Source organism: Argopecten irradians, chromosome 5 (genome assembly GCF_041381155.1).
Source record: "Argopecten irradians isolate NY chromosome 5, Ai_NY, whole genome shotgun sequence".
NCBI lineage: Eukaryota > Metazoa > Mollusca > Bivalvia > Pectinida > Pectinidae > Argopecten > Argopecten irradians.
In genome coordinates, this window is record NC_091138.1 from 38,421,042 (window position 1) to 38,435,363 (window position 14,322).

The 14,322-nt window shown below is 35.2% G+C and overlaps 1 protein-coding gene across 2 annotated transcripts; it reads right to left on the reverse strand.

Annotated features, from left to right (window-relative positions):
* Positions 1 to 1,026: 1,026 nt before the first annotated feature.
* Positions 1,027 to 13,524, reverse strand: LOC138323776 (chitinase-3-like protein 1). 2 transcript variants are annotated; one of them, XM_069268611.1, is made up of 14 exons: positions 13,462 to 13,524; positions 11,534 to 11,570; positions 10,515 to 10,710; positions 10,037 to 10,289; positions 9,664 to 9,788; positions 7,561 to 7,684; positions 7,241 to 7,426; positions 6,502 to 6,618; positions 6,061 to 6,206; positions 5,752 to 5,948; positions 3,612 to 4,025; positions 2,195 to 2,254; positions 1,480 to 1,660; positions 1,146 to 1,262 (listed from the first exon to the last, which is right to left on the reverse strand). In XM_069268611.1, the coding sequence occupies exons 2-14, from the start codon at positions 11,568 to 11,570 to the stop codon at positions 1,256 to 1,258; spliced, it is 2,043 nt and encodes a 680-aa protein (XP_069124712.1). In that variant the 5' UTR covers positions 13,462 to 13,524; the 3' UTR covers positions 1,146 to 1,255. The 2 variants fall into 2 exon arrangements, with proteins under 2 accessions (XP_069124713.1, XP_069124712.1); XM_069268612.1 differs by lacking the exons at positions 1,480 to 1,660; positions 2,195 to 2,254 and having other exon boundaries at positions 1,027 to 1,262.
* Between the last annotated feature and the right edge of the window lie 798 nt (positions 13,525 to 14,322).

The following is a 14,322-nucleotide window of genomic DNA, read 5'->3' on the forward strand; positions in this document are numbered from 1 at the left end:
AAGGTCTACACAACTCCAGTTACTGATGGTTTTGGAAGAATGGACGAAAATAATTGATAATGGTGGATGGGTTCCCACATCGTCGATTAATAAAGGATTAACGTAAAGAATATGGAGTCAGTGACCGGACTACTAGCTGGATAGAAGACTTTCTTAGCAATGTATGCCACAAATCCTAGTAAATAGAGAATCATCAAAAAACCATAATCCTGTATTAAACGGTATACCCCAAAGAAGCGTCCTATGACCCATTTTGCAGACGACACACAATTTACATAGAGGAATCAAAATATTATAAAATAAAAATAATCTACAAAATGATTTGATCGATCCTTAATGATAGTCTGAGAAGTGGTTACGAAAGTTTCACCCACACAGATGTAAAGTCCTTTCGATTAAATCCAAAAAGAAAAGAACACATGTATATAGTATGTCTAGGCTAATTGGCGAACAATAAGATCTCTTGGATTGTGATAGTTTGTTACTCATTTTTCCTAGAAAGTACCTAAGGGTTTTTTGTCAAATTTCATATGTATACACTCAAGTCCTAGTTGTGCATATGACATTTTGGAAACGAACCGTCAACAAAATGTCCAACAGACCATCCTCTTGGCATTTGATAGTTAAGCTTTTACCGCTATTTCTAAGAAAGTACTTTGGGGATTTGTCTCAAATTTCATATGTAGTTTGAAAAGTAGAAACGATTTTTGTCTTTCCATTGTCAGACAGATCATTATTCTGTGGGTAACAAGACCCCTCTGGGATCTCTTAGTGATCGATACTTTAATAGAGCTTTCCTTGTTATTAGTAGTAACTTTCGATTCATTTGGTATATAATAGCTTCACAGTAGTTAAAAGTGAAAAAGGAACTAAACGGATAGATTGTGTTCATTCAAATTCCATGTGTAATAAGTCATCATTTAGAGGCAACATATTTGATATGTATATGGGTTGAATGAAATTGATATTGATATGACTGTAATAAACTTTTACCATTTTTTTACTTTCAAAAAAAGGCAACGCTGATTTTACACAAGAATCTTTAATGAAGTTTTATTATTTTCGTCCATTGTATGAAGCACATGCAGGAACATTGTGAGGATAATCACAAGCACGAATGTTTTCATTGAAGGCAAGACCTGGGGGACAAGGTTCATGGAAGGCCAGGCCGAAAGCACATTGGTAGAAATATCCACAGTCTTGGTGATCAAGAAAATAGCCATCTGATTTTCCAAGACAGACATTGTTGATGTTGTTAGTTGCTGAAAAAGACACATATACACCTTTACACCTGTACTTGGATATATTGAAAACCAGTAAATTTGTACGACTCTGAAGGATCACGGGATGGCGTGCTAACTTTACGTTCTAATAAACCCAAAAAGAGATAGAACATAATCAAATAAACGTCCGAATTTATAATGCCTTTATTAAATAAATTACAACTATTTGGTCAAAGAATCACATTGAAGTATTTACTTCCCAGACCCCGCGCACTTTGGCACGTGCTGGGGATAGTCACAGATATTGGATTGGTCGTTGAACACAGTTCCGGGAGAACAGCGCTCGTGGAATTCCAATCCCGCTGCACACTCATAGAAAAATGAACAGTCATTGGGATCAGAGTGAATGCCGTCTGTCTTTCCGGAACAGAAGTTTGCTGAAAAGCAGATCCATGGCGTTAGCTCTTTCTTTAAAGAAGCATTGTGTGACCAGGCGTAAAGCATACACATAACATTTAAGTTAAATAAGACAACTGTACACCAGGTATGGCAAACGTATATACTATAAACACAGTATAGATGTAAAGACAATGGTTGTTTCAAAGACAAACACTAGTTTAAACGTAAAGCAACACACTTGCAGAAGCACACTTTAACACACTTGCAGAAGCACGCCTTTTTTTAATTGCAACATGTAAAGCTTAAAGGTCCATTAGCGATATAATTTCAAAACTGATAAGCATTGGAATGAAATCGATAATGTTTAAAATAAGTAAACCATTGCAAAGATATTACTACAACTTTTTGTCTAAAAGCAAAATGCTTTACAAGAAAATTGGTATTGCTTTTTAAACTTCATTATGGGGAAGTTATTATTAACTTAAACATCTATCAAATTGAAACCTTAAATCGATTTTGTAAAACTTGAATAGGGAAATTAGGAACCGAAGTATACGTTATGCACGTGTTACCTGGTTGTTGAGGGCTGTTTGTCGGCTGAGGAGCTTGAGTAGGCACTGCTGTGGTTGGTGCTGGGGAAGCAAATTAAGCAGCATTTGTTGAGTTAAAAGCAGAAGCTAGGTGAGCAGACTTTCCATGATGTATTAAACTTATTCAGTCAAAACACAATTGTGTTTTTCAGGGTATGTTAAAAGTGAGGTCAAGTAGATATCATCGTGTCCATCTATCTTTTCATTGGTCTATATGTGCGTCAACAAATGGTTTCTAGGGTTTCTCTGGAACTCAGTTGAGGTTAGCAGTTTTAAATACTTTTATATAAAATGTCACCATAATCTTAATTCCCGCTGAGAACGCTATTGCGATTTTTATGATAAATCAATACGATAAAATGTTTTTGAAAGTAGCAATATTTTCATATCAAAATTTAAAAAACAAGGCTGTATTACTTATTGTCATTTGACTTACGGTAATTATAACTTAATTCATTAAGTAGCGGCAGAAGGGGTGTAATTTACAGCATTATATACCGCAATCCTTGGCTAAGGTAATGGATGAAACCTGCTGTACTTGGAGAAAAACGTTCATTGAGAAGTACCCGACGTCTGCCCCACATGAGATTCGAACAAACACCCAGGGGCGGGATGTTTTTGGTAATATGTCAAAACATATTACTATCCTGGTTTTGGTTGTTTGGGCAAGTCAGGAGTTTCAGAATGCAAAGACACCTTTAACTGGTAGAGCTAAAATACCATCCGAGTCTCGGATGGTTAGCTTTCTGTTTGAAGTGTATGATTCGAATATCGTTAAATAATAATTTTTGTCTAAACATTCTATGTATGCGGTAAACATGTTGGTTGTTGACGTTTATTACCAGGAACTGGCGTCGAATCATAATACCGCCTCTCAAAATGTTCCTTCATTGAATTACAACCAGTCACACTATAACTGATATAAATCATGAATACAAGAAATCAAATAATACACTTATCACACTGTCACACCGAAAACCATCAACGCACCTCGCCACATTATACATACAGTATCACTGTTTCACGTACACTATTGACTCTAGATGACTTAAAATCTTTCACGCACTTCATTCGTACCGTAATCATATTACTTGCATATCATCAGTCAGTAGTTTTCACTGCACTACCACATGGTATACACTCGACTTGTTTTTTTAGTTTTAAAATGTTATCATCAAGGTTGTTTCTCAAATGATCCACTTATTTGCTGATGATGATTTACTAAAACAATAGTAAACGTCTGTAAAGTAGCACGCCATGCCATAATTTTCCTCAGTATTGTTATTGATTGAAGTACATTTCATTGTCATTTGTGATCTTATTAATACATTTGTACGTATAAAGGCAATATTGAATAAAAATGGTATGATGATTCGGATATACTTGTCCAGAACGTTACCTGGCGCCATGGTCTGTGGTGGGTTGGTCTGTGGAGGGTTGGTCTGTGGTGGGTTGGTCGGCTGTGGCTGAAAGGTAGGTGCAGGCGGGTTGGTTGGCTGAGTTTGGACCGGACTGTTCGTCATTGGTGCATTAGTACCAGCTGGCATTGCCGTCGTGGATGCAACTGGCTGTTGTGTCTGTGCAGGAGGCTGGCTGGCTGCCTGATTTGCATTGCATTTAACATTTCGTGGCCAATCACAAAACAATGTGTTAGGGTTAAATTGCAGACCGGTTGTACATGATACTTCAAATGCTGCACCACCAGCACAGATATAATACATAGAACAGTCAGTGGGACTTGGATAAAAGCCAGTGCTCTGAGAGGCACAATTGAAGTGATTTGTTGTAGATACTGTATGGTGAGCACCAGGAGCTGTCAATAATAAAAGCAAGCTATTGATGGCAATGACCATAGCTGTTAATAGGACGTTAATTAATCAAACAAACAAACAAATCAAAGCTTTAAATATTGGTTTTGCCAAGCAAGCATCAAAACATATCGCACATAGCTGTAGGCGGTAACCCTTACATATATTTTTTTAAAGGAACAAAACAAACATCTGTAACAATTAAACATATGTAATTACTTTTGTTTTGATATATATTTCTAAAGAATGCTGTTGTATAAATAAATATTTCTAAAGAATGTGTTAACCTTCAAAGATGCATTTACCGATAATCTGAAAAGCATTTTGTTACACATTTAGCACGACAACATACAACATTGACAAACTTTTTGGGACTATAAACAAAATAAGAAGACATATCAAAGAATTGTTTCGAATATTGGCATTGATACGTCTATAGTTTTAAAGCATTATATTTTTATAATAATTTTACCGTTACTGGTAAATTTGCATTGCAACTTATAATGTCAATACTGAATGTAGTATTTTGTGGTGTTTACGGTTGAGACAAAATACTGTTTTCGAAAGTAAATGTGAATATATGTTTGTTTAAATAATTAAAGATGCTCAACCGTCGACAAAGCATAAATGATATTCTTTATTTGAACAATAATTAGTGTTTAATTATATAAATATATATGTCTAACTAACACAGAATATATATAAAATAATTCGTTTTGCTTTTCATGCATGCGCAATGAGTACTTTATTCCATATACATAGTGCCACGGAATTTGTCCAGATGCAATTAATTATTTTTGATATTTTTATCTTGAAATACAATTAGCTCAAAAATTTAAATGGTGGTAATGGTGTAAAATAAGTAACTTTTGTAACTGAAGAAAAATACTATTTGTCAGTGGTGGAGTATCTTTAATAAAGGCTGTTGGTGTGTTTATCTGGACCCTTGCGAAAATTAAGTCAAATAGGTAATTGAAATATTTTTACACTTCAGACAATATTTGATTTTTTTCTGACATGCTTTGTTTTATGTTTGTGAAATTTGTTATGAGCTGACTCTTGCTGTGGTTTTACAAGTATTCAGTTCCATGCTAAAAATGACCATCTGCAACTTCTAATCAGCTTTAACAAAGAAACATTAGCAATATCTGGTTTTGCTTTCATATTTTTCAGACAGTATCACGGATGAAGCTAGCGAGAAGCATTGGGCATTGTACTAATGTAATCGACGTCATCCAAGCGTTCATTTTCCCAGAGCTATATTCAGTTGAAAATATAACTGCTGTTTAGGGTACTCAATTACTACATGTGGTTTCCATAGAAAAACATTAAGTAGAAAATGACAAAGCGTTTTCAAAATCATGTAATAGAGTTGGATATCAACCATGTAAAGCTTTCATAGGTTTAGTAAGAAAAAAAATATTTCAAGCAAATACAATAATGTTATAGTGAGATTGACGAGAAAATGTGAAATTATAATATCAGAAATTTAATTTCAAATTAGTTTTTTTTATTGAGGAAACTAAAAAAATTTCAATATCTTTATCTCACATTTAAAAAATTTAACAAGGAGTAAATAACGTATGACGCTAGTTTTACTTTTAATAAAATATCCTCAAAAGGTCATTCACAGGAACTGAACTCGAAATTGCAACGCTTCACAAAAAATATTTGTTACATAAAGATTAACTGAATACTGAGATTTCCAAATAAGTTTTGTTTTATACGTACCTGACGTGGCTGGTATGGGTGCAGAGGTTACGGGGGCGCTGGTTTGTGGTGCTTGGGTTTGCGGTGCTTGGGTGTAAGGTGCCTGGGTTTGTGGTGCTTGGGTGTTAGGTGCCTGCGTTTGTGGAGCTTGAGTCACCACTGGAGCGTGAGTCGTCATTTGAGGTGCATTAGTTACCACAGGTGCATTTGTTGCTGGGCTGAAAGGGACAAGATATGAATTATGATATGGAGTAACATGTTATCAGTCTATATATAACCGTTGATTGAAGTTCATGATATCAAAAGTCGTTATATTCCAAGATGGCTTACTTGGTTCCAGCTCCTCCACTTGCCAGTTCATCGTTAATGGCGTGCAAAAGTGGATATTTGCCTTCTCCACATGATCCACTGAAATCGTCAAGGGCAAGATCCCAAACCATAACACCACCATACTGTTCTTGTTTCACGAAATCAACCTTTTAAATATAAAAAATAAAACCTCCTTACCAAAACAAATAAAAAAATCATTCGAAATTCATCGAAAAAGAACAGATTCAAATACATGGGATTATACAATACATTGTTTAAGACCTTAAGATACAAATAACGTTATAATATACCAACTATATTAAGCATTGCAATGGATCACGAATTCGTGGGAAAATTCATCGAAAATCTTAATGTGTACCATTATTTATAAAGTATAATTTTGCCAGAATTTTTAAACAATATCAAACATTCTGTTTGAATAGGATAGTTAACGATATTTACCTTCTTGCGGAGACTTTCTTTGTCATCGTATCCCACCCACTGGTTACCCTGGACAAGGTAAGGTACTTCTTCACCTTGTATCATGTGTTTCTGGGCACTCGGGAGCATTTTACAGATCTAGTGGAAAACAAAAACAGCTAAATTTTCCGTGGTATTACATGTGATAAAGTGATAAGTACAAAGATATGTATAACAACCAAACATTCGGCATGTAAGATTTGGATTGTTTAGTTTGTTTGATTAATTAACAGCCAGGGTCATAAAATGACGGTCTCTCATGCATGCGGTGTATAGCGTGTGTTAAATGCGAGCGTGTGTTAAGTGCGAGGTGCCTGTTCTGGGAGACTGCGGTATGTGCGACTTGTGTCTTTTTGTATATCTGCCGTCGAATACACCAAGCAATACACCCAACCTGGTCACAATCTACTGACAACAGCGAGCCAGTCGTCCAACTCTCTGTACGCTGAGCAGGAGCAGAATCTACCACATTCATAAACTATGATGTGTCTTGGCCAGGGGACCGAACCCAGAGCCTACCTCCCAGGGGCGAGCGCACAACAGAAGGCCGAAAGTGAGGGGGTGTCAAAAGTGATGTTATGAAGAACAGAAAAGATAACATCCTAATTTTAGTCGCCTTTTACGATCATGCAAAAGGGCAACAGGTACAAATCAATAATCATTTACGATACAACCAACCAACATAAAATATTTGTTTGGTTTGATAAAGCTAGACCGTTACCTCGTAGTAGGCCAGGAATCCAGCCTCACGGGTATACCTCCCAGCGGTTCCTCCTCCTCGGATGGGTGCGTAAAGACCAGTGTTGCTAGTGCTGCTCAAGGTAAAGGAACGACCGTATAGAGGCATTCCGACATTAAGCATGCTCTTCGGTACTCCTCTTCTCACATATTCACGGGCAGCCCATTCCTTAAACCAATGTCTTAAATTATTAAATATGTGAGGAGTTCGAAATGAAAGCATCTATCTAGACTTAAACCGTTCTTTATCTGCATCTTAAATCTAAATGTTAATATTATATATGAACGAACAATTCTACATACCACATTTAAGGTTGCATCGTCACCCTGATCTTGTGGTCCGGCTTTAAGTGGACTGTTGTGACCAGTGTGGCCATCAAACGCACCATGGAGATCATAGCTCATAAGGTTGATCATATCCAAATACCTACACAAAAGAAATACGTGTACATATGTACTAGAAAGTTTATACGAAATGCGTTAAGGTCACACCAAATTAATCAATTGTTCGTCGGGAAATTTCTCCTAAGTTGAGAAAAAAGGTAAAAAAAAATTGCAGCGCACCTTCCAGATTTCCCCCCAGAAGTTTCCATAGGGTTAAATCGACAAAACAGGCCGTGAAACACTGGCTTGATAATACAGTAAACAAAGAGTTGTGAACACTCTGACCAACATCAGCAGTCCTAATTATCAGTCAGTCATACATTCACGTATGTAACGTAAGGTGTATTACAACTGAGTCTGAGGTCGATCGGCTGCTCATTTTTGTGCATTATAGATAGCGAGTATTACTTCAAAAACAAACACTGCTTACAACTGTAAATGATTTACTCAGTTTTTAATGTTTAATATGCCTATCTATCCATGGTCGTCACTACTTTGCAATCGTTATGGCCGCCATTTTGGGTAATTGTAATAATGGATCCGGTTTATGTGTTTTTAAAGGGGATTAATTTTCCGGAATTTTGATGTAGATTTTAGACTAAATGTTGATAAAATGATAAAATTAATAGTAAATAATTATAAACCAATCAAATTTTAATTTCTTTTTTGTTTTACTGTTTTTCTCTCTCAGATTAGTTACATTTTGATTAATACTGTAACAGGTCTGATATTTATCTAAAATTAGTACTTATGATGAAATGAAATTAAGTATATTACTTCATTATAAATAACTGAAAAGTTTTAAACTGTTGAATGTTAATTAAATGTAAAGTCTAGAATCTTTTTTTTCCAATAACAGATATATTGAAAAGAATAAGGGTATAGTAGAACTGAAATACAGGTATCTTCATCGATGAAATTACGATGAAATTAGATAATTTAAGACCAGTAATTTTCAAATGCGAATCAAAGTTTTGACATAGAGCTAGTCTGGTTTTTTCCCCATTTTGATTAAAATTTGATATGACAGAGGCTCAGTTGAATCATTAATTTTTTTTTTTTTTTTTTTTTTTTTAAATTTTTTGATAATATTGCTGTTTAGTTATTTTTTTCAATGAATGGGTGCAAAATTAATATAATTATAATTAATTCGATTAAAATATTTTGCAATGGAAAACAAAGACAAAAAAAAATAGAGCTGGCATGATAATGGATCCCTTCGCCTCTAAAATCTGAAAACAGATATTTTGTTAAAAGTAGAAAAAAATCGCTCGCTCGCTCGCAATTTTTTTCTTTAGTTCCCGAAGAACAACTGATTTATTTGGTGTGGCCTAAGTATTGGGTAAAGACGGGGCAACTTTTTATGAATCTGTATATAAATCTTCAATATAATCGCCGCCCATTAGCATACACACATAATTGTTATTTCGTTGATAGTGGCATTTATCCCATGTTTCACAATGGAAAACCCATGTGATAAATTTCATAGCAGTTGGTTATCGTTTATGTTTACACACTCTAGTTTGTAAACACCTACGGCGCCTCTGATTGGTCAACTCCAAAATCTCTTGATTCCGATTGGCTCTCAACTTCGGGCTACTTTTCATAGCGCATTTTCTTTTAAATAGCTTTGTTTTTACTGTTATAACAGGTAGTTGCTTATTCAAAGTATTAAACAATAGAATATTGGCTCTCTATTTAGGCACTTTATTTTATGGCGGAAAGATATCACTACATATTGTATCGTGGTAAGTTTCCCTGATGGAAGACGAGAAAATGGTCACCACGGTATAAATATAGAGTTAAAGTTATGGGATAAATAAGTTCCCCAACGCGTGACTGTTGTTTATAATGTTTATCTAAACTCTCGTTAGTTAATTTTCAATTTCTTTAAAGGCACTCGCTAAAGCTCGTGTCTTTTCAAAATTTGAAAATTAACTAACTCGAGTTTAATAAACATGATAAACAACAGTCACTTGTACGGGGAACCTCTGTTTATACAATATAAGGGATTTGACTCACTTGACAAGTTGAGGGAAATCGTATGCCGTTTCAATTTTGGACTTTCCCGCTCCAGTAGCTGCCGAGAGAATCAAACGGGGTTTGCCGCTTGATTGTGCTTCTGCATCAAATACTTCACGTGTTTTCTGTAAAGATTTTGTATTCAAACGTCGAAAATGCTTCAGTTTGATAGTAAAACACCTCAAAAGTGAGGTGTAAATTTTGATTGTAGGTAGTAAGTTTTTTCTTGACTAGCATAAATGCGGAGAGAATCTATAAATCACGAAAAAATCGATCATTCTTCATGAACCAATATGGACTAAAAAGGTTTTTGTCAATCAGAAAGTTATTCACAGAAAAGACATTTAAAAGGACAGAAATGAAATTCATTTACCTTAACAAGTAATACAAAGTTTTGTTTGTCTTGAGGAGGACTTCCTCTATTTGCAGGATATTCCCAGTCAAAATCAAGACCATCAAAGTTGTGTGATCGAAGAAATTTGACTGCATCGTTGGCAAAGTCTGTGCGACTTGCATCGGATGCTGCGATTCTTGTAAACGGTGCGGATCCCATGTTCCAGCCTCCAACTGCAAGACTTGTTTTAACACTTGGGTTTGTCGACTTCATTGCATTAAAACGCTCGTACCTGCAAATATAGGGCAACATTTTGCACTACTGCAGAGACACAACACGAATATACAGCAACCTCCCCATAGCTACAGACATTTACACACAACACATCGCACTCAGGGGAAATCGTCATTAAATGACCCTGGCTGTTAATAGGACGTTTACCATAATAAACCGAACCAATCGATCTCCATGACGCTATTTGAGGGATGAAGAAGAATGTTATTTGTCTAATACTTACATTCCTTTCGACCAAGCTGTGCTTTCGTCGTTCCATTCAAAGGCTTTCAAGTGATTACCATTGAGGGTTGCGAATGCATATATGACGTGAGTACAAAGACTGGCATCGATGTTTTCAGGTAGGAACTTAGCTGGGTTTTGTCTGTATTGTGACCAGTTGGAATGGTAACAAACACGTCGGTAGGCGTTGGTGGCCACTGGTAAAATTAAAAAAAATGCATCTTCCAGAAATTGTTCTCCTTTTTTAAGACGTCAGAACTTACTCTTTACTATCATTACTAACTTGTGTTATACCTTTAAGGCTTGCCGTAGCGAATATCATTTATTTTATCTTTAATTTTTGCGTATATCATGGTGGTCTTTTCCATTTGCTATATATAATGTCGTTTTCTCGCAACATTAAGTATCCCTCCTCAGTGACGATTTAACGGCTTGTGCAGTTCAGATAAATCGTTACATTTGGTGATGATTATACAATACATATGATCAAATTACGATTGTGCTAACAGTGTTGGTAGATAGCAAACAATCGTTAAGTAAAGGTTACATAAATCATCATAGGGTGAAAGCATTAGTTGGTTCACAAACGGGTGGCGATAAACAGTTATTTGATGAAACGAACCATTCTCATTAAAGGAACATTTTGCGATCTGTGCTTTCCCCTATTGCATCAATACGGAATATGGTCATCACATTAAAGTATTAGAAGAAGACTTTGTCGCTACTTTCCTCGGACAACCAATATCATAATATCCAGACAGTTTTAGGTGTAAGGAGGGCGAATTCGATCATGAAATGCCATGCATATATAATTAAGGGATTATCATTTTTCGAGATCACAAAGCTTACTCATTCAATTTTTGAAATCTGAAGAGTTGTCATTTGCATGAGATGCAATAGGAGGTGATGTATTAAGAGACAGTTCAAAAGATGAACTATCAATTTCCTTGTCAGTCGTAAACTATTTTAATTTTGAAGACAAATGTATATGGCCATCGTCTGTGTAGCCATTTTACTGACCTGCCAATACCGCTACAAGGCACACAACTCGAAACATCTGCAAGAAGAAATATAAAGGAAGAATTACAACAAATATCATAAGGAATGCATCCTTTTAAAGTAAAACAAATAAGTATCCCTTAAGATATCCCATGTTTCTGAGGGACATGCAGACTTTGCAGATATAATGTAATTAAAAAATTGAAAGCAGATGAAATGCAAACAACTAAGAATAAGTAACAAGTAGTATTGGTAACAGTTTATGGGCTTAATAAGAGAGTTCGTAAAACTCTATTTTATTATATGATATAATTTGAAGTGCAAACATTGAGTCGGAAGGAATGAGAAATGTTTTTTTTTTCTGGTTCAACACAGCACACAACACTTATCAAACTAAGCCAAATTGAAACATTAATATCAGATATCTGAAAATGTATTTATTAAAGCTTCAAAATACCATCATAATATAGTTCTGATGCCATTTATTATGTCATAATCGCCAACAAAATGCAATTCTATTTGCATATCAACACTTAATGTCGTTTAGAACAACGAATAATTATTCAGAAAAAGTGTTGTATAAACCTCGTAAACTGATTTCACTGAATTTCGCCGAAACTTATTTTTATATATAACTACAATACATTTGTTTTGATTTTGTTTTTGATTCGATAAGACTGCATGCGCATCACTCCTATCGGCAGATTACTGTTAAGGTCATGTAGATGCCCGATATATACGATTAAGATAATTATTCGTAACCGCACAATGGTTGACATCTTCTAAAACTTAATCTATTCTACAACAATTTGAACATCTGAACTAAAGACTGTTGTACCTGTGCTTGGAATGTGTTTGTATGGTGACCCAATTGTCAACAAGATAAGATGTTCTATCTACAATATCACAGGAAATAAAGGCAGGTGTTCATTCTCAAGGCAGAATATGGTAACCGAGGCGATGAATATTAACTAAGTCGATGATAAATATTATATTATAGGTTGTGTTCCAAAGCAACAAATGTATTCATCTAATGTGGCTAAAACATATATTTTCCCCAAATAGTAAAGTAATATTTTACTCTCTCTGTTTATAATGGTCAATATTTTTAAGGCACAGCAGAATTTCTTTTTTCTTTATTGATTTTTCAACATTGTATTGTTTTCAAAAAACAATTATTAATCATCTAGAATCAAACTCAACAATTCTCTTCCCTGCCATATTATCAAATCAAAGACAAATCGCTTAAAATCGTGGACTCTACATTCTAAAACGTGCAATGAACGTTTCATTATTAAACGTTAATCCTTGGATACAACTTTCAGGAAAAAAGATGATTGATTTTGCTTATAAATTTCATGTTTCCTCGATATAACAATAATACTAACAAACCAATTCTAATGTACCATTAGAGGTTAATTGGTGATTAGTTGAAAGCAGACGATAAATGACCTTTAAGAAGAAAGTACTTTACAGCTAATTTTTCTTAAATTAGTCACCATTATCTCTCAGTAGCCCGCTTTTGTTATGGAACATATTTGATATAAAGAAACATGGTCAATATTTTCAATATGTTCGTCTTTTAAACAATGTTTTACCTCAGAAGTAGGCAAGTCTTATCAAGCACGTGATGGAAGTCGCAATTACAGCTGTTTTACGTTAGTGTCGAATACAGCAATAGTACACGTGGAAAGTATATTCCAACAATGTCTATGCTAGTTGCTGAAAACAATTACTCGGGGAAAACAATTAAACGTACTGCGCGTAAAAGAATAATGAGTTCAGTAATTTACGCCTAAATACCTTCAATAGAGGTGTTATTATTAACAAGCACATGGAAATCTTTCTGTCAAATGATTCAATGTATTAAGTGTATATCCCCGTGTCGTCTTTTCCCATCCATTAACTTTATCAGGTAAATATGAAATACATTTTGTAACTTTACTTACATCTTTGTTCTCCGCACACAAGCTTATCCCATATAGTTGTCTACTTGTCTTTGGAACAAGTGATAGTATAATGCCTTATCTATAAATGCCCTTAATATACCTCGCGTCGCTATCAAATATTGACCTCGGTGTCAAGGGAGTCAGTAGGTCTTAAGGCTAACTATTAACATCAAAATTAGATCAGTTAAATCGATTCTGAAGATTCAGCGAATTTTCGTTGTCCCTGCATAATTTATCTGATACGTACAATAGACTCCTGAAAGCTGCGATGAAATCCTCAATTTGGGTAAATCTGTATTAATATTGCACCAAATTGACTGACATGTCTTAATTGTCGGTACGCACGTCATTATATAACATTGTGAAACGTCTGGTTGAAGCACCATATCAGACCGCGACAACAGAAAACAAAATTGTATGTATGTTGTAGTTGCAGCACCAAGAAAGGAAATATGTAAGAATCTAAATTATAATAAACACCCTTAGGGTGTTGAATAAAGTAGATTTCGTTTGTTTATTTGATTGATTATTTTAACGTCCTATTAACAGCTATGGTCATGTAAGAACGGCCTCCATTGTATGCAGTGTGTAGTGTGTGTGAAGTGCGTGTTTTGGGAGACTGCAGTATGTTCGTGTTGTGTCTTCTTGTATAGAGGAACTGTTGCCCTTTTCATACTGATATATCACTGACGTTTGCCGCCGAAGACACCAAACAACACACCCCACCCCGGTCACAATATACTGACAACGGGCGAACCAGTCGTCCTACTCTTGTATGCTTAGTGCTAAGCAGGATCAGAAACTATCTTTTTAATTGACTTTAATTTGTCTCGGCCAGGGGACAGAACCCAAAGCATACTT